This window comes from Hirundo rustica, chromosome 18 (genome assembly GCF_015227805.2).
Source record: "Hirundo rustica isolate bHirRus1 chromosome 18, bHirRus1.pri.v3, whole genome shotgun sequence".
In the NCBI taxonomy this organism is placed as follows: Eukaryota; Metazoa; Chordata; class Aves; order Passeriformes; family Hirundinidae; genus Hirundo; species Hirundo rustica.
The window spans coordinates 10,871,479-10,895,537 of record NC_053467.1 but is presented as its reverse complement, the minus strand read 5'-3'; the positions used below and the strand labels follow the sequence as shown (position 1 = coordinate 10,895,537).

General features: G+C 64.9%; 1 protein-coding gene across 1 annotated transcript in view; it reads left to right on the top strand.

The window, feature by feature from the left end:
* The first annotated feature begins 3,699 nt into the window (after positions 1-3,699).
* SDK2 (sidekick cell adhesion molecule 2) overlaps positions 3,700-24,059 on the top strand; it is a 47,873-nt gene continuing 27,513 nt past the window's right edge. Inside the window, exons 1-2 of the mRNA XM_040081667.2 lie at positions 3,700-3,982; positions 21,779-21,938. Of these exons, the coding sequence (XP_039937601.1) occupies positions 3,904-3,982; positions 21,779-21,938 (239 nt within the window). The 5' untranslated portion in view covers positions 3,700-3,903. The remainder of the gene's footprint in view (positions 3,983-21,778; positions 21,939-24,059) is intronic.

Here is a 24,059-nt window from a genome sequence, read left to right as displayed (position 1 = left end):
GCCGCTGCTCTGCTCTCTGCCAGCTCAGAGCCCCCTCAGCGCTGAGCACGGGCTCGCTGGGGGCTCGAAGGAAGATCTTAATTGGGCTGAGACGCCCCAAACAGCTGATGCTGGGAGACAGCCCCAGGGCTGGGAAGAGGAGCAGCCCAGGCAGGAAGGAGAGGGCGCGCTCCCGGTGCTGCTCCTGTGCTCGGTATTTATTTTTTAACTCATAAAAGATTTAAGACGTTTCTGCTCCGAGCTGGTTTGGAGGCTCCTCGCACGGCACCCGAGAGCGGCGTGGAGCCCTGTTCGATGCCCTTCAAGGAGAGGTGGCTTTGGCCCTGCCAAAAATGGGTGTTTGCTTTCCTGTGGCCTTCCAGAGCCCTCAGGGCTCAGGGAATGAGGTGGCTGTGACTCATCCCAGGCTGCGGCTCTGGGGAGAAGGGACCTGTCCTAAGCCCAGGTTTGAAGAGAGCAGTTAAATGATTGCAGAGGCTGCTGTGGCCTGCAGCGCTACCCCCGACTGATTCTTTCAGCAGAGCTGGATCTTCTGGAGGAAAAAAGCCTCTTTCAATCTTAATTACAAAAAGAAAAAAAAAATAAATAGAAAAGAAAAAAGGTGCTAGGGAGCCTTGCTGCAGCCAGAGTTATCCTCCCTGTTAGAAACGTGCGTGTTATTGCTGCTCTGGATCGTTCTGGCTTCTCCTCCTGCCTGTGGGAGCTTGTTACCCTGCTGTCCGTGAGGCTGCCGAGCCTCCCGGATCCAATTTCTCCTCCCTGCGCCGGTGCTGACAGCCTGTGGTTACATCCATCTCCTCTCCCCTTTGATAGCCGGGAAGGACGGAGCTCCTGGAGTGCTCAGGCAGCGATTCCGACCTCTCCTTGCGCTTCCCAGCCCTTTCCCGGAGCAGGGAGCGCGGACGCCGCTCCCCTGCTCAAGGAACAGGGATGCTGCCGGGAGTCAGCGCCTCCTCTGAGAAGGATGAGGGATGCTGAGGACAGCCGAAGCTCTTGGCTGTTGTCCTGCAGCCTCTGGATAATGCTGATGGTCCCCAAAGCTCCTGACAACCCAGCAAAGACTTTTACATTTCAAACAAAGCCTTGATCTTTTTTTGGAACTTGCCTTGGTTTCAGACAAGAGTTTTTAATTCAAGCCCAGCGCCGTATTTTGGGCTTGACTTTGATGCGCCCTCTTCAAGCAGGAGGCAAAATAACAGCGTTCACATCCGCAAATAGCCCCGGGGCGGGTTCGCGCTGCCCGCGGCTCCGCGGGGCCGGCCCCTCCTTGGCCGGGGCTGCGGCCGCAGCTCGGGGATGCGCAGCCGCCGCCGGGGGCTGGAGACCCCCGTGCAGGGGTCAGCGATTGGGAGAGGAGCTCAAAACCCCTTTTTAGAGAGGCCTTGGAGCGGCGGGAGGCGTGCGGTGTGGCTCGCGGTGGGCTGTAGGGATGCGCTGCCGCGATTCCTGGCGTCATTACAAGTCCCAAATTGTAGGCCAGGCTGGGACTGCCAGTAATGTTGGTGGAGGAGGGGACCAAAGCTCATGGGAGGTGGAGAAATGCCCTGCGTGGGGCAGGGGTGACCCAGCAGCACGGGGAGGACACAGCCTCCTGCCCGGCCATCGCCTGGAACACCCTGAGGGACACGGGGGCAGTGACAGCGTGGGGCCACCCAGCCCGCTGCCCTCTCTGATCCCAGCGCTGGGATGTGCCAGCCTTGTACAGAGCACCTCCGGGCTCTTCCACACGCTCCTGGAGACAGGTGTGGTGGTACCTGCTGGAACTTGCTCCTGCCAGGAGGGATTTGGGCAGAGGAGAGCTGGCACAGAGCGGGCGGGACTGCCGGGGGCGGATGTGCTCTGGTGGGAACACCGATGTGAGATCCAGACTCCATCAGTCTGGGTGACCGTGGGGAAGCAGGTACCTGCGCAAGTGGGTAATAAAGTACTCACAGCTCGGCAAGATTAATGGCAATAACCATAAATCAGCGCCGGCACCAGGGTCAGACCTGGATTTATGGCCCTGGAGACAGGAATTCCTGCTCTTCATGGAACAAAGCCCTGATCCTGCAGGGGCCTGGGAGCGTGCTGAGTGTTATTGTGGCTGCAGCGTGCGTGTAGGTGCCTGGGGAACGGGTCTGTACCCCCGACGGGGGCTGAGCTCACCCCTGGCAGGGCAGCCTCTCCCTCTGCTTGTTGCAGCCGGCAGCGGGGAACACCTCCCTGAGGGGTGAGCCAGGATTGCTGCCTCCCACAGCACATTGATCCCGTCATCACGGTTGAGAATGCCAGCCACGGAGCTGATTAATGCCGGGGTGGGCAAGAGCTGGGTTATTGTTCAGTCTCTCTTCAAGAGGTCGATGGGAAATTTGGCAGTAGCTCTCCAAATACGCAACGTGCGCACAGGCGTTGCTCCCCCAAGGACTGTGCAGGATTTACACGTGAGGGTTACATTGCAGTGGAAACGCACACCGGGGCCCGGGAATTGTCACACGCAGTTGTGTCAATGCCTGGGGGAGAGCGTTCCCTCCATCCCTGCCCTGGTGTGACCCAGCGGTGTCGGGGCTGGCTCCAGGCTAATCTGCTCACGCTTTCGTTTCACCCTGATCCTTGCAGGTCCCTTGGCTCAGGGGTGCCGTGTGTGCTCAGGAGGCTGATCCAGAATTCCGGATGGATTTTCCTCCTGTGCAGATGGTGCAGGTCCTTGGGTGTTAATGCTTGGTAGCAGCAGTGACTGAGCTGCTTTCCCCCACCTAACGCAAGGCACTGTGCTAGCAGAAAGCACAGACATCTTTGAAGGATGTGTGATCCTGTTGGGAGCTCTGGGCTTGAGGAATTGTGGGATCAGACCTGATGAGGTGGTGTATTGTCAGGGAGGTGCTGCTGGGTCATCTCTGGGGTTAAAGGTTTTGTTGGGGTTTTTTGGGGTTTGTTTTTGAGAACCATGAAACGTTTGCTTTAGTAATCCTGTGTCATTGAGTTCTGCCTTAGAGCTACCTGGGGGATGTGCTGTGTCCCCTTCGCAGAGGTCGAGTGCTAATGCTCTGAGTGCTGCCGGAGGGACTGGGGCAGCGAGGGGTGGGTTAGGGTGGGAGCTGCAGACAGGAGCCGCTGTTTCCACAGCGGGGGCACCGGGAGCCGGGGGGGACCCGCCCGCTCCGCACGAACCGGGGGCGGCCGGTGGGGACGCGCTGGCTCCCTCCGCGGCCGCTGGGTAGCGCTCGGGGCCGCGCCGTCTCCCCGCCTCCCCGGCTCGGGCTGCCCCCGGCTCCGCCGAGCCCCGCCGCCGCCGCTCACTCCGCCGCCGCACAGCGCAGGAGGAGCAGCAGCGGCGGCCGGAGCGCCGAAAGGGGTCGGCGCGGCACGGCCAGCCCGCCCGCCGCGCACCGCCGGCGGCTCCGAGCGGGTCCTCGCGCCGCCGCCCGCCGCTGCCGCACTTTCCCCCGTTCCGCACTGGGGACGAATCCTCTCTCTGTCGCCCGGAGCCGCCTAGGAGGGGATGTCCCTAGGCAAGAGCTGAGCGCTGGGGAGGGGCCGCCCCCCGCCCCCAAACTTTTCGCTCGGCCCCGGAGCGGCGGGGACCCGGCGCCCATGGAGCCCGGGCGGGCAGGAGGGGCCGGGGGCGCGGCGCCCTGCGCTTCCCGTCCCCTTCCCTGACGCGGGGCGCAGCGCTCGGGGAGGGGCTCGGCTGCCGGCTCCGCTCCGGATTTGGTGGTCCCGGCTCCGCACGTCCCCGGGGAAGCTGCCGATGGTGGGGAGCTGCCTGCGGACCGCCCCCAGCCCCACGAGGAGCCCTTCACCCCGGCGCCTTCGCCTCTCCCTGAGCAGCGCTTCTGCGGGAATCCCTGCGCCGGAGACGCCCGGATTATAAAGTCGGGGAAGTTCTCCCCCCGCAAGCCCCCCCCAGCTTGTCTCGGCAGAGCCATGGCCCGGCTCCGGAGCTGGGGGCTGCTCTGCTTCGCCGTGCTCGCCCTGCCCGGCCCCCCGGGAGCCGGCGCCCAAGGTAAGGGGATGCGGGGGGCGGCGGGAGATGGACCACGGAGAAACTGGGGGGAGTCTCCGCTCTGCACCCCTCCACCGAGCCTATTGCTACCCCGGGCTGGGAGATCGGTGTGCCAGCCGCGGGGTGGGAGCCAGGCGGCTCCGGAGCTCCTGCCGGGGGAAGAGCAGCATCCGTGATATTCGCAAAGCCTCTCCGGAGCCAGGACTCGGGGCCCGCCGCTGCTGGGAGCAGCGCGGTGTCCGTGGTGGTTCAGGGGGACGAGCAGCGTGGCTCTGCTCTGCTCCCCCTAACACATAACTGCCCTCAGGCTGGGGATGGGGGGAACGTGTTGCTCTGAGGTACAGTCTGTGCTGGGCCACCTTCGGGAGGGTGAGCAACCCCGAGGCGTAAGCGTCGCCCATTCCCCCCCACCCCTCCACGGGCACCCCCGTTGTAGCACAAAACCCGGGGTGCAAGTTTGGGGGATTCCCAGGGCTCGTGCCCCGATGTTGGTCCCGTGGACTTCCAGCCGCTGGTATGAGCTGGCAGGGGGCTGGGGCGGGGGTCTGCACCCCCGAGCCCATGTGGGTGCCTGGGGCTCCCGCTGCACCCCAAGAACCCTCGGGTTCTTGCCGGGCAGGGTGAGCCCCTCTCTGCTCAGCCTCTGGGCTCGGGCACAGCACAGCACAGGCTGCTTTTAGCTGCTCCGCTACCCCCAAAGGATATGAAAATACTTTGTGGCCCTTTGGGGTGCAGCTGGGGTTCAGAGGGGAGCGGTGGGATCCTGTGGACCCCTTCCTGGCCGTGAGGATCCCTGCGGGCCCAGAGAGGAGGCTCCCGGCTGGCAGGGCTGCAGCGTGGCTGCCTCCGTCCCTGCGCTTGGACTGAGCAGATCCAGACTGGAAATGGGGGGAGCACGGCTGAGCGCAGCGCCGGGGGTCCTCACCCACGACATTTCTTGCCCTTGTTTGTGGCAGCAAGTGGAGCCAGAAGTCCCTGTGCGCTCCCGTGCTCCCGCTCCCCCCGAGCCTCCCCCAGCACTGCTATAATTTCTCAGTAATTAAGTTCAGAACATAACATCTAAAGCGGCAGTATATTATCCGGGCAGGCCCTGTGTGGGGAGCTCTGAAGGTCTCTTTGATTGATTCACTCCCTTGCCGAGTTTCTCTTCTCCTGGCTGGCGTCTCCGGCTGGCGGGTCCCCCGTGATCCGTTTGTTCCCTGCCTGCGGGACGGGCTCCTGGGGAGACCCAATCTCCATCCGTTAATCCGTGGCTCTGGCAGTGGGGCGGGAGATGTGGGGCTGCCTGTGCCCCGGCGCTCTGGAGGGCTGGGGAAGGGGCTTTTCTCCGCTCTCCTGGCGCAGGAGCCGAGCTTTGCAGCCCTGGCTCTCTGCGGCGCTCGTCACGTCCTGGCGGGCGCTGTGACATTGCTCGGTGCCCGGCCCCGGCGTGGCAGCGGCCACGAGCGAGCCTGGACGTGCCCGAGGGATCCTTCCCAAAGCCTGGCCCGTGCCCGCCCGCCCTGCCGCGGGTGGCACCGGGGACGTGCCAGCAGGGTCACCTCCCGGCCGCGGTGCCCGCGGGGTGCCGGCGCTCCCCGCTGCATCCCGCTGGGATGGATGGGGAGTGGGGTGATGGAGCCGGGAGCGTTCCCAGCCTGGCACAGGGCTCCAGGCTCCGGTTTGCCCCACTGCGGTGGGGCGGGCAGAGCTGGCAGCGAGGGGCAGCAGCGCTTTTGTGCCAGGGCTATTGATTCTGGCGGCCGAGGAGAATGGGATCAATCGGGAAGGGAAGGGAAGGAGGAGGCGACGGTGCGAGACCTCCCCGGCCGGGGCGCAGGGGCTGCCCGGGCCACGGGGTGAGGCACTTTTGCACCTGCGGTTGGTAAATAAAAAAAAACAGGCCCCTTGCCGCCCGTGAGAGAGAGGATGGAAGTTTAATTACAACCCGTCTGTGCTGTGTAATTATTAATTACCCGTGGCAAAAAATAACTTATTGATTAGGGGGCCTCGCGCTAATTACCCGGAGCCCAATGCGGAGCCGGGGGAAGGCTCAGCCGGCGGCGCTGCCCGGGTGGGAGCTGTCGCAGTGCGACCCGTGCCGGGCCCGGGGGCTGTGCCAGGGCTGGGGGGCACGGGCAGCCCACCCCGCCAGCAAAGGCCCCTTCGGCTGATGAACAAGGCAATAAAGGGCTCCCCACGAGCTGGGGGGAGTCCGGGGGTCCCCAGCCCCCTCCCGCTCCCTCTTGGTAGATTTTTCTGCCACCCAGAGATGTTGTTTCCCCGCACCCAGTGCTGGGGGACCCCTCGTGCACCTCTAATGGGATTGAGGAGGCTGAGGCCAGTCCCAGGAGGGATTTGGGCAGCTTAAGGTTCCAGACGGGATTTGGGGCAGGGGCCTGCCGTGGGCAGCTTCCACCAAAGAGGCTTATTAGAGGTGGCAGCACGGGAGTTCCAGCATCTTCTGTGGCCGTGCGTGGGGCCTGGGCACGTCTGCACACACGGTGCCCTGTGTGGCTGGGCGGGAGCGGGGCAAGGACGAGCCCCTGCCCTTCCTGGGGACGGGATGCTGGCGCCAGGCTCACAGCAGCACTCGGGTGACGGGAGCTGCTGGTTCCTGCGTGCTGGTGGCATCAGGGCAGGAGGGGATGGCCGAGCGCGGGGTCTCCTGCCTGGGCTCCCCCGTCCCTGCCCAGCGCTGCCACATTCGCTGGTGGCCTCGTGCAAGGCTCCGGCTCAGGGAGGAGAGTGGCTTTTAGGGGAGGGGAAGGGAAGATTAAAATTTGATGCTGCTTGGGAAGCCATTAGTGCCTGGGCACAGCGATGATGAAATTTTGATGACCTGATAACCGTAAGGGAGGGGGATACGGGCTGGTCCCAGGCAGGCTGTGCCACCGCGGCTGTCGCTGCGCTGCTCCCCGAGGGTTTGGGGTGCCAGCTGAGGAGGAGAACAGGCAGGATGAGAGCTGGGATGGAAATGGGAGCTCGTACCCACCAGCTGCTGGCACTGGTGGGCAGGGAGAGCTGCCGGTGGCTGAGCAGCTCCTGCCCCGGTGCCATCCGGGGACCAGGGTGAGTGACAACGTCAAGTGCTGCTCGTCCCTTGGTGACGGGGACTGGGCTGCGGTGGCATTTCCGCTCGGCGGGAGCGCAGGCAGGAGCTCGAGGAGAGCGGGAAGGAGGGAGCGGGAGGATGCTCGGCTGCTTGAGAACCTGGGAAAACGCTGATAATTAAACCGGGAGGAGGGAGGCTGGCGGGTGCTGTGACGAGGGGTGACCCTGCCTCTGCCACTCCACCAGCCGTGTCCTTGTCCCCAGCCTGTGCCTGTGCCCGGTTCCTGCCTGGGGATGAGCTCCAGCCACACGCACGTCGCTCTAGGCCCTACACAAACTGGTTTGGGGGTGTGTTGGTTGCAGCAGCAGCGGCACAGGCAGCGCCCGGGGTGAAATGGCCCCGTGGGGCAGCGCCGTGTGGGAGCAGAACCCGCTGGGTGCTGGGTGGGTGGGTGAGCGCAGGGTGCCCTCCCCTCTGAGCGCTCCTTACTGCCCCAAGCTCGTTAACGAGTGGCTGGCGTGTGGCTGGGTGAGAAACGGCCGGGGAGAAATATGCTGCTGTCAGTGGTGATGTGATTGTGCTAACGAAGGGCGAGCTGAGCCCCCGCCGTGCCCACGGTTGTGCCAGGGCTGGTGGCTCTGGTGCTCCACCGGTGCCTCGTGGCTCTGGGCCTTGGACTTCCAGAGCAGCCCTGGGGGGATCCAGCAGCCCTGGGAGCTGGGATGGCTCAGGGTGGTGGGCACTGGGGCACTGGGGTGTCCTGGGAGCCGTGCAGTGGAGCTTGGCATGGAGCTGCTGGGAAGGACGCGGGGTCAGGATCACTCAGATGTGGTGGTGATGTCAGGAACCACCCTCATCCCCACGGCTGCTGCTGAGTTGGGCTTCCCCCCATCCATGGGGGTGGATCCAGCCTCAGGACGTGTTCCTATCACTGCCCGGCCAGCAGGCAGGAATGTGCTGGGACCAACTCCCTGGCCGTGCTTGGCATCGCTGGCAGCCCCCTTGGCATCCCTCACACCCCCTTGGCATCCCTCACCCCCTGAGCACGCTGGCGGTGCCGCTGGCGTGGGCACTGCCCTCAGCACCCTCCGTGGGTTTGGGGACCGGCTCTTGGGGCTGCATTTCCCACCCCTGTTCCCAGCTTTGGGGGTACGTCCTGCGCCCCTCTCCCAGTGCTGCCTCACCCTCCAGCCCCTCTCCCCAGCCTGGCTCCCCGCACCTGCCTGTGCCCCGGGCAGGCTGTGGCCCCCTTGGCGGCCCCTGCCCCACCCTCCCCTCGCCCCCAGCCCCGGGGGTGCAGGAATGCCTGCCTGGAAAGCCATGCCGGGCTCGGGTTGCCTGGGAACTGGGAAACCTGATCCCTGGGAACGGGGGCCGAGGGCAGGGGACATTCCCGGGCTGCAGCTGGTCCCCGGCCCCCTTTGTCTCTCGGCTCTGATGGGGCCCCCAGGAATGGAGATTTGGGGCGAGGGGGCTCTCATCTGGAGCAGGGCCATCCCTGGGGACACTGACTGGATGCTCCGGGGTGTCACCTTCCCGGGTGGATCGGTGTCACCACCACGGCCCGGGGAAGGGGACCGAGGTTGGACAGAGGAAGGTGTCCCTGCCCATGGCAGGGGTGGGACAGGATGAGCTCCAAGCCCCTTCCAACCCAGACCATCCCATGACTCCCTGGGATCAGCTGCTGCTGCGTGCCAGCAGCTGGGCATCCCGGCTGGCCGCAGGGGTGGCACGGTGTCCATTCCAGGAATGCTGGGGTCCCCTGTGCTGCAGCCACTCTCCCTCCCTGCCGGCCGTCACTGTCCCCACCACCCACCCTGACACGTGGCAGCTCCCGAGCACGCCTGGAGCTTCCCTCCAGCCTGGGCAGCCGGGGGAAACTGAGGCACAGGGACGGTGGGAAGGGGACAGCGGGGCTGGCGGGCGTCCTGCTGCCTGGTGACACTGGGTACAGCGGGAAGGGGACACGGGCACACGGGAGCTGCTCCTTTGGCTCCCATCCCTCTCTCCCTGCCCGTGCTGAAGCCCCGGGTGTGGGGAAGCCCTGATGAGTTTGACCATTAGCAGAAGACGCCGCCGAGCTAATTTTAGCCCTGGTAGCTAATTGCTTTCTGCACTGCTGGGTGAGCCCCCAACCTGCCAGTCCTCGGCTGTAACCTTGAGCTCTTCCGTGCACCGGCGCCCTGCCAGAGCGGGATGGGGATTCCCCTGAGGGGTTTCTCTGGGACATTGGGGTGTACAGAGCTGGGAGGGGTTGGGGTGCCTGGCAGGGTCCTGCTGCCTGCAGCTTGGAGCGGTGTCCCTGGTGCCTTGTGTGGAGCAGGGACACGCGATGTGAGAGGACTCTGGCTGTCAGGGGTGGCCGTGGGGTGTGGACCCCCAGTGGTGGCTCTCCTTCAGCTTGATGAAGGGAAATGCTGGGTTTGGACCCCCTTAACTGGGAATTGCTGGATCCAGAGGGGAAGAGTGAGGCAGAGGACACACGTGCTCGTTCCTGGCTGCAGGCACAGAGTTCTTCCCGGGATGGCCAGAGGTGCCCGTCCCTCTGTCCCTGTCCTGCAGGGCCTCCCCCAGCACATCCCAGCTCATTAACTGGAATTTAGGGCACAGGGTGAGGGGTTCTGGGGACATCTGTGCTCCTTCCAGCAGCCCGTGTCCCCCTGCAGGGAGCAGTCGGGCGCTGGGTGCCGTAGGTGGCTGCCCCCATGGGTCTCTCTCTGCAGGGCGGGATGCTCCGTGCTTCCCCTCCGCCTCCTCCTCCTTGCCTGGGCTTGTCAGGGGTCAGGCTCAGAGCTCGGAGGGAGGTGATGGGGTCCTGCATGGATCTGGCATCCTCAGCTCCTGGCAGACCGTGAAGGGCTGGCTGGGGATGGAGCGGGATGGGGGCACGATGCCGGCTCCAGGCCCAGCGTGGGGCCGGGATGGATGGATGGATGGATGGGTGGATGGGTGGATGGATGGATGGGTGGGTGGATGGATGGATGGGTGGATGGAGGGGGCTGGGACCGGCGGACACAATAGCTCTGGTTTCAGCACCCCGCCTCCTGCATGCCTGAAAAACAGCTGATGGCCGTGACGGGGAGGGGGATGAAATGGGATTAGCTGCTGCTTCCAAAGGGAGCGCGTCCTGCCGAGCCGGACAATGCGCCCGCTGTGCCCACCACGGCCCTGCCCAGAGGGGCTCTGCGCTGTCCCCGGGGGGACGTGCCACCCTCCCGTGCTCCAGCTCTGGGTGCTGAACAGACTCCCGGGGGTGCTGGGGACCCCGGGGTGCTGTGGGCGCCTCTCGGAGCTGCTTCCAGCACCGAGCAGCTCCAGGTGGGCTCTCGGGGTGGCAGGAGCTCGGAGCTGCCCAGCCTGGAGCCCCGCAGCGATAGGGAGAAGCGAACCTCGTGGCACGAAGGGGCTTGGCAGGGTGGGCACCTCTGTCCTGGCCCCCTGGTCGGAGCGGGGGCACGGAGGGGACCCGCGGGGTGTCCCGGGGCCGGGAGCCAGGCGCGGCCGCAGCTGCGGCGCTGCCGGGGCGTGCGGTGCCGTGCTCGGCGGAGTGAACTGATGTTTATTTGGATAATGAGTTCTCAACGCATTCGCCAACTAATAAAATCAACTCATTAGGGTGGGATGTTTCATCCCGAGCTCCGCCGCCGTTGGGAGAGCCCTCCCGGCCGGGAGGGAGAGGATGGGTGCCTTCGTCGCCTCCTCGTCTGCCTTTTCCTCGCTGGCAGGGCGGGCAGAGGGGGCTGTGCGGGGCGGTGGAAGCAAGGCTCGTGCGGGGAGCAGGGCAGGGAGCTGCCGGAGCCCTTCCCCCGGGGCGCTGGGGAGCCTCGCTCGCTTGGCTTCTCCCCCATAAGCTTCACGTCAGGCTGGAATCGCTGGCGCGGCGTCGGCTGGAAAAGCCCCTCTGGCTGGGAGAGCCACAAGTGTGTGAATAAATGCGGTGAGCGGAGCTTGCTGCGCTGCCCTGGAAATCCCGGGCTGTCTGCGGGGGAATGCCAGGCTGCCCGTTCTCCCCCCAGCCGCCAACGGGGCCGTCCGGGGAGGGAAAACTTGGGGGAAAAAAAAAAAAAGCTTTTCCAAGGAAAACTCGTGTTCGCTGTCATGCTACAGCTATTTCTGTTTCAAGTGAGCAATGCAGTGACTAATTAATACTTAGGAAAAAGGATGTCTGGGCAACACCCCAGTAAATGGGCGAGCGCCCGGTGCCCGCTGGCTCGGGGCCGTGCCGCGGGGAGGGGGACTCCGGCCTCCAGCGCCTTCATCCCGCCTGGCACGGGCAGGGTGGGAGCTGGCAGAGCGTTTTCCACCCCGCGGGGCCGGCGACTCCATTGCGTCAGTGCCGCGGGAAGGGCTGAGCGGGGGTTTTTCTTGTGGTTTCTCTCTTCTTGTTTTTCTTTCCCCGCCTCGTTGGGATTCTCGGGGCGAGTCTGGGAAGTGTTTGTCTGTCCGTCTGCCGAGCATCCTGCGGGGCCGCGGGAGGAGGGGCGCGGGTGGCCCCGGCAGCGGGGACATCTCGGGTGCCGCGGTGGCTCCCGCAGGGCGGGCCCGCGGTGGCTTTGCTTTCCCAGCCCTTGGTGGCCGCTGTGACCCCAGGAGTTTCCACAGGGCAGGGCTGTGGTGTCCTTCCAGGAATTCCTCGAGGATGCACTCAGCGTGTTCCGTGGGGCCGATCCCAGCCCTGAGCTGCGCCGCCCCGGCCTTGTGTGTCGCTCGGTGGGGTTGGTGACAGGGGACATCCCCTGGGGATGGGGTCCGGGATCTTGGGACCTCCAGCTCGCTTGGCAGCCAGGTGTGGAGCCTCTTCCTGCCAAACCCAGGTGGGGAAGCTCCAGGCTGGGCTGGGAAGGGCTGGGAAGGGCTGGGAAGGGCTGAAGTGCAGCACGGGGGATGCACTTTGACCTCTTCCCCTGCCGGCTGTCGGGGATCTGCAGGTGACATCCGTCGATCCTTCCCTTCCTCAGGGTTTTGGAGCCTCTCCCGGGAATATCAGCCTCAGGATCCAGCCCCTCTGATAGCGTTGAGTCACTCTCAGAGTGTCCGTGACTCACGGCGGTGACCCAGATACGGCGGAGCTGTGTAATCGCGGGCTTCGGAGGATTTCTGCCTTCCGAAGGAGTTTTGTCCAGAGCCTGGAGCTCGTTAAACATCCCCAGCCGGGACAGGGCTGTGTCAGGACAATGTCTGTCCGTGCCACCCGCAGCAGGGCAGCCCTGGGGGTGTCCCCTGGGCCGGGGGGCTCCTGTCCCGTGTCCCCCCAGGATCATCCCTTCGCTGCAGGTCCCTTCCAGCTCCTGGCAGCCCCAGGCGTTTGGGTTCGGAGCTCCGTGCCCTGGGGCCGGGATTGGGATCAGACTCGGGGTCCGCGTGCTCGGGGCCGGGTGTGGGGGGTCCCTGGGGGCTGCCCGGTGCACAAAGCTCTTCTTGTCGGCCCCCCGGGCTCGGGGCTGGGCACGCACAACGCTGCCGTGTGTGTGTGTGTGTGTGTGCGTGTGTGTGTGTGACTGTTTGGCCTTTCCCGGAGGGAATGTTGGTTTTTCCAGCCGCAGGGATGGGCAGGCACACAGCCCCGCTCTGTTCCCCGCCGTGGGCCTGAATGAATCCCTGTTTCCCGGCCAGGCCTGACGTTTCTCCCTTGGCTCTGGGAGCGTTTCAAGCCTTACCTTACCTTACCCACCGGGGTGCACCCGGTGTCCCCAGCGCCGCGGGGATGGGGACTGTCCCAGGCTGTGGGAATCCCGAGGGGATAATGCTGTCACAGCCCTGGCTCTGCCTTCAGAGGAGGGTCTGTCACCAGGTTTGGGACCCCTGATGGCAGGGGGACATGGGCTGGGAGCTGCTGGGGTGTTGGGGAGGGGGTGGCCAGGATGAGACTGCAGGGGAACGTGGCTTCATCTCCAGCACCGCTGCTGGGAGAAGGCAGATCCTGAGCCTTTCTCCAACACCCCCTGTCCTGGGGGGGCCGGGCTCCCCCCTCCCCACGCCCCCCATCCCTGGAGGGGTTCACCCGGGCATGGTGAGGCTGCCCACGGCCCGCTGAGCCCGCCAAGAGCCCCGGCTGTGGAAGAGGAGCTTGTTATGGAGCCATCCCTGCTTTTAATTAACAAATTAAAATCCTAGTTAACAATCCAGCCCCAGGGCTGTTGGAGGCTGGGAGAAGCTGGAGCGTTTGTTATGGAAACAGCAGTTAATTAACAAATAAATAAATAAGTACGGGCCTGGAGACAGATGTGGGAGGAGGAAGGGGAGATGGCAGCGTGGTCGGGGCGTCCCACCGGCCTGGCCCGGCAGGATGCAGTGAGGGAGGAGGACATCCCTCCATCCGTCCCTCCATCCGTCCCTCCATCCGTCCATCCGTCCATCCATCCCTCCATCCATCCATCCATCCATCCGTTTGTCCTGGAGGCTGCCACAATCCGGGTGGGCATTGCCAGCTCCATTCAGAGCCACTGGCAGTGCCAGGACAAATCTGGCCATGTTCTGTGCCAGGGCCACCTTGGGCTGGGCTTAGGTCTCCCGGTCTCTGCCTGGGCTTTTCCTGAGCGCCTCCGGCTCCAGGAATCACCCCCCTGCAGCCTCTACCCCCACCCCGGGCCCGGGAAGCACCACGACACATCTCCGGCAGAGATGGATGAGGTGTGACACCGGCAAAACTGCAGCGCAGCCCGCAGGTGACACCAGCGCTGCGCTGGGGACAGCAGGAGGAGGGGGCAGCACCCGGGGCTGCTCCTGCAGGGACTGCCGTGGTCCCCATGGGTGTCACCCCAGGACTGGGCTGCGGGGAGGATCTGGGGGGCGCTGGGTGCTGCCAGGGAGGGGATGCTGAGGCCGTGGCCTCGCTGGCCGTGCCCTGCAGTGGTCAGTTTGGATTAGCCACAGGGATGTCACCGAGAGCCCCGGGCGGTGTCTGCTGCTGGCGGGGATTGTCACCGCGGGTGGCTGGAGGGTGCTGATGGGGGCACTGCGGGGGTTTGGGGTCACTGTGCTGCTCCCTGAGGCGCTGCGGGGTCACCTGGAGGTCCCAGTGTCAGGGACAGGGGCAGGGCTGGCTGTGGGATGTGACCTCGTGTCCGGGGTGGCTGTGGGATGTGACCTGGTGCCAGGGGCAGGGGTGGCTGTGGGATGTGACCTGGTGCCAGGGGCAGGGGTGGCTGTGGGATGTGACCTGGTGCCAGGGGCAGGGGTGGCTGTGGGATGTGACCCAGTGCCAGGGGCAGAGGTGGCTGTGGGATGTGACCTGGTGCCAGGGGCAGGGGTGGCTGTGGGATGTGACCTGGTGCCAGGGGCAGGGGTGGCTGTGGGATGTGACCTGGTGCCAGGGGCAGGGGTGGCTGTGGGATGTGACCCGGTGCCAGGGGCAGGGGTGGCTGTCTGGACCGACGTGGGGATGTGAGCCAGTGCCCGTGTGAGGACGTGGGTGGCTGATGGGGTCACCATGGGGACGTGACCCCTCTGCCAGCCCACACCGGGCCCCTGCAGGGTTTTTGTGGGGTGAGGAGGGGGCAGAGCCCACGCCCCTCCTGCAGCTTCACCTTTCCAAAGGCTTAAGGGAAGGAAATCAGTTTAAGCTCCAGCTCTGCAAATCCTGCCGTGTCACACGGGCGGGAGCCGTGCTCCGCTGAGCAGCTCCTCCAGGTTTGCATTCCCCTCAGCCTCCCCTCTAATCCGGTTACCGCACCTCTGCAATCGGCTTACGGCGTGTAGGGAACCCCAAATCCCCGCCGAGGGAGGCGCAGGGATTGAGCTGGCCGTGCCAGAACTCTGGGCTCTGCCAGGTCCACCCTGGGGTGGTAACGCCAGCTCCAGCTCCCCTCCTGTGCCAGCCCTCCTGGGGTCACAGGCACACATCCTTGCACCCTTTATGGGAGCTGTCCCCACATCCCCAGAGCTCCCCGAGACCCCAAAATCCTTTTTCCCGGCTCAGGGAGCTGCACAGGTAAGCGGGGGTTGGATGGAGATGAGCTGTGAGCTGAGCCCAGGGGACAGCGTGCCCGTGGCCAGCAGCCCCCTCGTGCCGCCCGTGCCCGTTCCCCGGTGCCGTGGGCAGCCCGGCGGCGCGGTGAGGCGGCGGAGCAAGGCCGGCTGTGTTCCGGCAGCAAGGTCGTGGCAGGGCGCGTCTGGAGGGCGCCGGGGCCGGCCCTTGGAGCCTCCCGGCTCTCCCCTCGCCCCGGGCAGGACGGGCACAGCGCCTGGCACGGCTCCGGGCTCTGCTGCTGGAGGGATGTGGCCGCTGGGAGATGCTCCTGCATCCCCGAGCGCCGGCAGCGCCTCCCCGCCCCGCGGGGGTGGTTTTATTTTATCCCTGTGATCCCGGTGGGATTGGAGCGGGGCGAGGGGGGCCGAAAACCCCCTTAGCTCCTTTTTGGTGTCTCCGTGGTGCTGTGGGGGGGCCCCAGCCCGAGCCCCCCGTGGCCTCCTGAGCCCACCAGCGGGGCAGGGCCGCCTGTGCCAAGAAGGAAAATCGAGCCCAGCCCGGTTTTCCGCATGGCGAAGGAGAGGGCTGGAGTCGGCGGCCCCAGAAGCCGCAGGGCACCGTGTGCACGTCCCCCTCTGCCGCTGCAGTCTGGGAATTCTGCGGGACTGGGGAGCTGGCAGCCAGAGGGAGGGCCGGGGGGTGAGGAGAAGGAAAACCTGTTAGGACAGGGATGGGGGGCAGAGGGACGGTGCTCTCCAGCGCTCTGCGGGAACTGCAGCACCGTGAGCTCCCCGGGCCAGGAGCCCACCCCCCAAAAACTGCCCCGCCGCCTTCCCACACCCCCAGCTCCGGCAGGAACACTTCCCACCGCGGCTCTCGCCGCCTCGGGCACCGAGCCCCTCCTAAATAATTCAGGCGGGCGAGTGCCGTCCGCAGGGGCTGCGGATAAACGCGGTAAACGGCTGAGAAATGGAGCGCGTCCTTCGGGAGCCACCTCCGCGCGGAGTGGCCGGGCCCCTCTCCTCCCTCCCGGCCCAGGTGGGGACTCCGGGCCCGCACCGGGAGGAGGGGATGGAGCGGAGCTGCCGAGGCCACTGGAGCATTGGGAATTGCATTTCACGGCTGGGCAGGCTGGGATACCAACCCGGCCCCATGCGCCGGGTGCTTGGAGAGGAGATAAGATTTGATTAAGAAGGCTGCTATTAATTTATGGCAAGTACACTCACGGCAGTGGAGAGGTTGCTTTTAATTAATAGCCAGAAGGAGAGTTTTAAAGCTCTTGGTCTCAGTGGGGGGGGGGGAGAAGGGAGGGAGTGGAAAGCAGGGGAGGAAGGGAACAAAGTAAGTTGGGAGGATTAATGGTCACATCTGCAATTGTAAGTCTTTTTCTTAGTAAAAAGGGCAAAAAAAAAAAAGAACCAAAAAAACCCCCACATCAAAAGACGCGCCATGGGTGAGGGTGTGCGGGGCAGCCGGGCTGATCCCTGGGGATGGGATGGGTGGGGCTGTGCCCGGTGCCTTTGGCACCGCTCCGTGTGGTGCCCCGAGGCACCAGCCCAGCCTGGGGGACAGCAGGGGACAGCTGGGTGTCCCTGTGGCTGCCCAGGGCCAGCTCTGCTGGCATCAGGGCCGAGGGACAATGCTGGGATGGATCTCGTGGCAGAAATTATTTGTTGAGGCCTTGGAAAAGAATTCCCAGGGCAGCTGTGGCTGTGCCTGGATCCCTGGCAGTGCCCAAGGCCAGGCTGGACATTGGGGCTTGGAGCAGCCGGGGGCAGTGGCAGGTGTCCCTGCCCACCACAGGGGTGGCACGGGATGGATTCTGAGGCTTCCCCGGGCCAAACCACTCTGGCACTCGGTGACTCCGTGACTTTGGCTGCGGTGGTGACGGGATGAGGAGGATGGAGCCGTCCTGCCCCGCTGCCAGCCCCATGGGAGCCCCTCGGAGGCCGCAGGGTGTGGCTCGGGCTGCCCTGCGCCTGCCCAGGCGTAGGGAGGAGGGCCAGCAGGGCTCAGCCGGGGTTCCCAAACCACACTGAGCCGTTCTTGGCTCCATCCGTGGCACCCCCAGCCCTGTCCCCTTGGTCCCCTCCTGGCGCTCGGTCGCGCTCCGCGGCTCCCCAGGTGCCGGCAGCGCTCGGCATTTCAATTCCGTGTTTGCTTTTTATTGAGGGGATGGAGCCGTGCCTCAGGAATACCAATGGCAGCGGCAGAGAGAGCCACTAACCCTGCACCCGCCGCCCGCCGCCGGGGACACCGGGAGCTCCGGGAGCCGTGCCCGGGCGTGGCGGTGGCTCCGTGCCCTTGGGGACACATCAGATCGACCCGGTGGCTTTTCCAGCATCCACGGGAAAATCGATGCTTCCCAGCCTCACCCGGCTTCCGGCAGACCGGGAACGGGACGTAGCCAAGGGGTGGCGGCTTGGGCAGGGATTCGCCTGTCCCCAGGGCCACCGTGTCCCCGTCACCCCTTGGATGGCCAGGAGGGATCCCCCACCTCTCCTTGCGCCCAGCTGAGGCTGTGACCCCGCCGGGGTGCTCGGGGACGTTCTGGTCGCCCATGGGTGCTGTTTTTGGGGGCCGTGGGTGACGTTCCCCCCTCGCCAGCCCACCCCCAGATGTGGCGCGGCGGCGCTGGGGAACCGCGCCGCGAATATGTTCCACAAATGAATAATAAAAACAAAGGAAAATTACCCTCTTATTGAAACTCGTTTTATGAATAAAACAATTATTCTGGTAATTGAAAAAATGTGTCGTTAAATTAAATGCAGTGGTTCCTATTAAAATTTTAGTGGATTTTCTTCTTCTCCTCTGTTTCTTTTCCCCCCTCTTTTTCCTTGCCTCCCTCCCTCCTGCCTCCGCTGGCGGCTAAAGGCTGGTAATTATAGCGGAGGGTTTCGCTTTCTCTTTATTGTTTTTTAATCTCTTCGTGCTGCGGAGCCAGCGAGAGTCTGATGCCGAAGAGATTTAGCTCCATCTCCCTGTGCTGGGGGGGGGGCCGGGGTGGGAGATGCTCGGTGGCAGTGCCAGGCGGCCGTGCCACCACTCCTGGAGGGGTGGCATCTTCTCCACTGGGCTGGCATCCTCCTTCCCAGGCTGCCGTCCTCTTTTTCGGGTGGTGATGCCCCTGGGAAGGATGGGGAGAGCCGTGGGGGGCGCAGGGAGATGGCTCTGCCCCCTCGCTGTGGTCCATGTGGGGTGTGGGCAGTGCGGTGGGCGCTTCCCGCTGGGACCAAGGATGGGTTGTTGGCAAGGAGGGAGAGGATGGAGTTGTTTTCCCTGGTGGTCCCCGCTGTTGGATGGGCACTGCCGGGTACCTGGAGCCCGCAGGTGAAGGTGGGCTGGGTTCAGGACATCCCCCAGGTCCCGGTGGGCGTCGGCTCCGTTGGGATTCTTGGTGCATCCTGCTGGATCGTGGTGATCAGCAGGAACGGGCTGGTCACCTTGCAGTGGGTGAGCTGGGCAGGGCACGGGTGGCACTCCTGTCCCTAAGGGGTGACACTGCTGGGCACAAGCAGAGATGGGGACGGTGTTGTCCCCGGGGTGGCGGTGCCAGGCAGGAGGGACCCGGGTGTCCCACAGACCGCTGGTGTTTCTGGGGTGCCCGGGGATTGGATCTCCAGTGGAACTGGATCTCCTGCCCTCACCCCCATCTCGCCTCGGAGGAGGAGGGGGCTGCACCCTCCGTCCCCACCACCCCCCTGCCAGCAGCTGCCGGGCAGAGCCGTGCCCCGGGCAGCCATTCCCGGATTCCTCCAGGCTTAAAACTCCCCGGCCCTTCCCATCAAGAGGGATTTGAGGCCGGGGAGAGGGGAGCTTAGGTGCCATTAGGGCCGGGAATTAGGATCCATTACGGCTCTTTGGGGAGCCCTGCCCTACATCCGCGCCCGCTCCGGCTCTAATGCCCCGCCGGCCCTGATGTAACTAAAGCGCAGGGGCCGGGGCTGTGATCCCATTAGGGGCATTAGTGCCGTGCCAGGGCCTGGCACTGGATTGTCATCGGCAGGGGAGCGAGAGAGCTGCGACTGTCCCTGTCCCTGTCCCTGTTGCCAGCCCTTGGGATCCCATCCTTGGGATCCCATCCTTGGAATCCCATCCTTGGGATCAGCGGCCAGGGCGGGACGGGGGCGCAGGGCTTTGGTGGCGCCTTTCTGCGCGGAGGGGACACGGCTGGCGTGGCCTGGCCTGGGGTGGCGTGGCAGGGGGTGGCACAGGAGCCCCGCAGCGTCCCGTGCCGCCGGCAGATGTGCAGATGTTCCCGGAGACGCCCCTCGCTGCCGCCTGCGTTTGGGAAGTGATGAATTTCTGCACCAACTAATTAGCCTGTAATTAGCAAGTGGAGTGTAAACAGTCACAACAGATGGGGGAGAGGCGGAATGAGCAGTAATGACCCTTCCTTTGGGGGGGCCGTGGCTGTCCCTGGGCTCGGGGCTGGGCAATGGCAGCTCCCGCCCGTGCCGGCTCCGTGGGGACGTGGTGGCAGCTCCATGAACCTGGATCTGGTGGCGCCAGGGCCAGTCAGGGGTGGCAGGAGGGTGCAGGGAGCAGAGCTGGGATGGCTGGTGCAGCTGGAGAGGGAAACTGAGGCCAGGGGGGCTGCAGAAGGCCCTGGGGACGAGGGGGACGGCGCTGCTCAGCATTGGAGCCCCCCACTCTTCTCCCTTGCAAGAGCTGGTGTGGACATCCCCTGGGAACACCAGGAGCACCCGATCCTGTCCCTGGAGACCTCAGAATTAACGAGCCACGTTCCCCTCCCTGGATCCCTCCTCTCCTCCAGCCACCCCCGGCACTGGGTTGGGCTCTCGGAGTGGCACGGGGCTCCCAGGAGGATGAGGAGGATTCCACCCGAGCTCAGTGCCACCTTCACCCCTCACAGGGAGCCCCCAGGACCCCCGTCCCCGCTGTCCCCGCCGCGGTCGGGGTGGCTTTGCCTTTCTGGGGGCACGGGTGGCCGCTGTGACCTTCGCGGGAGGATCACCAGGGAACGATCCCTGTGGAATTAGGAGCCGCCTCTCTTCCTCCTCCTCTGCGCCGTTTTTCACCCCTTAATGCAGAACAGATGGCTCGGGCGCTTCAAAGCGTGATGAGCCTTAGCTGCTTAAAATCAAATTAGGATGGATGCAAGCGGCAGCGGGGCCCAGGGGAAGGTGCGCCGGCAGCACCCTGCTTCCCAAACGCTTCCCAAGCGCTTCCCAAGCGCCTCCAGGACAGCTCCCAGGTGCCTCCCACACGCTGGGTGCTGGTTGGGTGCACGGGGCACGCCAGGTCTCAGTCCCACTGTGCCATGGGAGCTCCGGGCTGGACCCCGGCAGCACAGCCTGGTGCTCCTGAGGGAGCAGCATTCCCTGAGGGAGCAGCATTCCCTGGGGCTCAGCATTCCCTGGGGAGCAGCATTCCCTGGGGCTCAGCATTCCCTGGGGAGCAGCATTCCCTGGGGCTCAGCATTCCCTGGGGAGCAGCATTCCCTGGGGCTCAGCATTCCCTGGGGCTCAGCATTCCCTGGGGAGCAGCATTCCCTGGGGCTCAGCATTCCCTGGGGAGCAGCATTCCCTGGGGAGCAGCGCCTTGTGCCCTGCTTGGATCCTCCCCACGCCCGGTGGAGCCCAGGCAGGTGCGTGGCTCGTTCCCTGGTGTCACGCAGGAGGTGTTTGGACCCGGAGCTGCCATCTGGCTGTGCCACGTCCCCATCTGGGCACCGCCGTAATCCCAAAGCCTCCAGGGCGGCGTGGGCGCAGCCCCGGCCTCGCGGGTCACGCTCCGCCGCGCCGTGGCGGGGACACGTGCGGCCGCCGCCGCCGCGCACGGGTGACACAGCTCCTGCACTGCGGTGTCCCCTGTGACGCCCGGGGCACCCTGAGCGCCGTGAGCTCCCCAGGACAGGAACAGCGTGGCCGTGGGCTGGGCTGGCAGCCAAAGCCCACAGCCAGGGCACTGAGCTGTCCCCGTGCCAGCCGGGATGCGCCGTGCCCCGATGCCCCGATTGTCCGGATCCATCCCAAATCTGAGGCAGGGACAGCAGGAGGAGTGAGTGCTGCCCCTTCCAGCCGGCGCTGCTGAAGGTCAGAGAGGAAGATTAAATTAACGAGCCACAAGCTGCTCCTTCCTAATGACTCCTGTGCCCTCCCCTTTGCCAGGCAGGAGGGTGTAACTCCGCTGGGCATTTCCGTGCGGGTGTGCCGCAGCCAGGACCGAGGAGAGGGACCCCCGGTACAGCTTTGGGGTGTCCCTGGGCGCCTCTGAGCCCCTACAAACTCCTGTCACACCCCCAGGGTGGTGGGCACTGCCTCGGTGCCGCTCACGGCGCGGGGATCCGCGGCAGGAATCCAGCTCGAGCAGACAAGAAAGCGGAGCCCTACCCCAAAGAAAAAACCCAGAGCTGTGATTGAACGTGCACTTGAAAGCTGCTGGGGAATATGAATGTGCCTTTGAAGTAAAAGGGCTTCCATTTGTTAAGCAGAAAATGGAGCTGTGCGGTTCGATTTATAGTTTTACTTAGCAAATAAAACAGGAGAGGAGTAAGTGGTTCTGCCTCGCTCCGCTCGCAGCCCCTCCGCCCCTTCACCCCCCCGAGTTAAAAGCTCGGGGATGCTACAAAAGGAGCTGGGAATCAAGCAAAGAAGCGGCTTGGATAAACCCGCAGCGGGCTGAGCCCTCGTGGATGGGCTGCTGGAATGGCTCAGGGAGGGACGGGGGACAGGGAAAGGAGCTGGGCGGCCTGGCTGGGGCAGGGCACGGGGAGGTGATGGAGTCACGGTCTGGGTTGGAAGGGGACCTCAGCCATCATTCCGTTCCACGCCCCGCCAAGGGGCTGCAGGATGCGGGGCCCTGACCCCTCTCCCTCCTCTCTCCACAGACGACGTCTCCCCGTACTTCAAGACGGAGCCGGTGCGGAGCCAGGTGCACCTGGAGGGGAACCGGCTGGTGCTGACCTGCATGGCCGAGGGCAGCTGGCCCCTCGAGTTCAAGTGGCTGCACAACAGCCGGGAGCTCACCAAGTTCTCCCTGGAATACCGGTGAGCCTGGAAAGGGGCTGCCCGGGGAGGTTTGGAGCCCCCATCCCTGCAGGGTCCAAGGAGAACGGAGGTGGGATGAGGTGGGGATGGGGCACAGCTGACCTTGGAGGTCTGCCTTTTCCAGCCTCAGTGACTCTGGGATTGTGAGTCTTCCCGAGCATCCGTGGCAAATCCCGCCGGTCCCGCTGGTCCCTGGCAGGTGCCCGTGCCAGGGCTGCCATCCTGGGAGGCGGCGCGGAGGCGGCGCTTGGCGGCCCGGGAGCTGCCGGCTCTGTTTGCAGAGCAAGCGGGGAGTTTGAGCAGGTCAGCGCCGGGGACGAGGTGTTTGCACAAGCGGATTAACACCTCAACAGCGGGCTGCGGATCACAGCCCGCCCGTGGCTCCCTGGGAGCAGCCAAACCGGGAGGGAGCGAGGCAGGCTGGTGCGAGAGAGATCCAGCCCCGTGTGCCAACCCACCCTGGCACAGAGCGGCTCCGGCCCCTTGGAGACGGCCTTTAAATCGAGGCGGGCACCTCTTGCCATCTCCTGAGTGTGTGTGTGTGTGTGTCGCCCTCTCAGTTTTAATCAATAATTCAGGTCGAGACAAGCCGTTCCCCCTTCCCAGGCATCGAATCCAAAGGCTTCGTGTTGCTGTAGCAACGCGGGGCTGCTCCGGGATGCCGGGAACGCGGAGAGAGCGGCGGGGTGACGTCGTGTGCCGGGCTGGGGTCCTGGAGCCCCGGCCCTCCTTGGGGACCCTGGGGACTGTCCCCTCCTGGGCCGTGCTGGCTGCAGCTCTGCGGTGCCCCGAGTCCCTGGCTGAGGGCTGGGGGCCCTGTGGGACGCCCTTGTCCCTTGTCAGGGTGTGGGAGTTCAGAGACCTGTTGAGCCCCACAGTTCCCGCAGCTCCCTGCTGTCAGGAGTGCAGCTCTTTCCCAGGCAGGAGAAAGGAGTCGGGACGCTGATCCCGGGCCCTGCTCTGCCCGGGGAGTGGGTTGGAGTGCCTGGGGGTCACCTCCAAACCCAGAATGGGCGTTCTGACCCCTTTTCCTGGGTTTCTCCTGGGTTTGATCCGTGCCTCAGTTGACCCTTCAGTAGGAAAGGGCCCAGCAGTGGTGTCTGTGCTCCGGGATGTCCGGCAGCTCCACATCCCTGCATCCCCTGCATCCCTGCATCCCCTGCATCCCGGCATCCCTGCATCCCTCCATCCCTGCATCCCTCCATCCCTGCATCCTCTGCATCCCCTGCATCCCTGCATCCCCTGCATCCCTGCATCCCCTGCATCCCCTGCATCCCCTGCATCCCTCCATCCCTGCATCCCTGCATCCCTGCATCCCGGCATCCCGGCATCCCGGCATCCCGGCATCCTGGCATCCCTGCATCCCTGCATCCCTGCATCCCTGCATCCCCTGCATCCCCTGCATCCCTGCATCCCCTGCATCCCTGCATCCCTGCATCCCGGCATCCCTGCATCCCGGCATCCCTGCATCCCGGCATCCCTGCATCCCTGCATCCCTGCATCCCTCCATCCCTGCATCCCTCCATCCCTGCATCCTCTGCATCCCCTGCATCCCTGCATCCCCTGCATCCCTTCATCCCCTGCATCCCCTGCATCCCCTGCATCCCTGCATCCCTCCATCCCTGCATCCTGGCATCCCTGCATCCCTGCATCCTGGCATCCCTGCATCCCTGCATCCCTGCATCCCTGCATCCCTGCATCCCTGCATCCCTGCATACCGGCATCCCTGCATCCTGGCATCCCTGCATCCCTGCATCCTGGCATCCCTGCATCCCTGCATCCTGGCATCCCTGCATCCCTGCATCCCTGCATCCCTGCATCCCTGCATCCCTGCATCCCTGCATCCCTGCATCCCTGCATCCCGGCATCCCTGCATACCGGCATCCCTGCATCCTGGCATCCCTGCATCCCAGCGTCCCTGCATCCCCTGCATCCCGGCATCCCTGCATCCCTGCATCCCTGCATCCCTGCATCCCTGTATCCCTGCATCCCTGCATCCCTGTATCCCTGCATCCCTGCATCCCTGCATCCCTGCATCCCTGCATCCTTGCATCCCGGCATCCCTGCATCCCGCTCCAAGGTTACTCCCCTGCCCTGGAGCCCTCATCCCCCAGCTCCAGC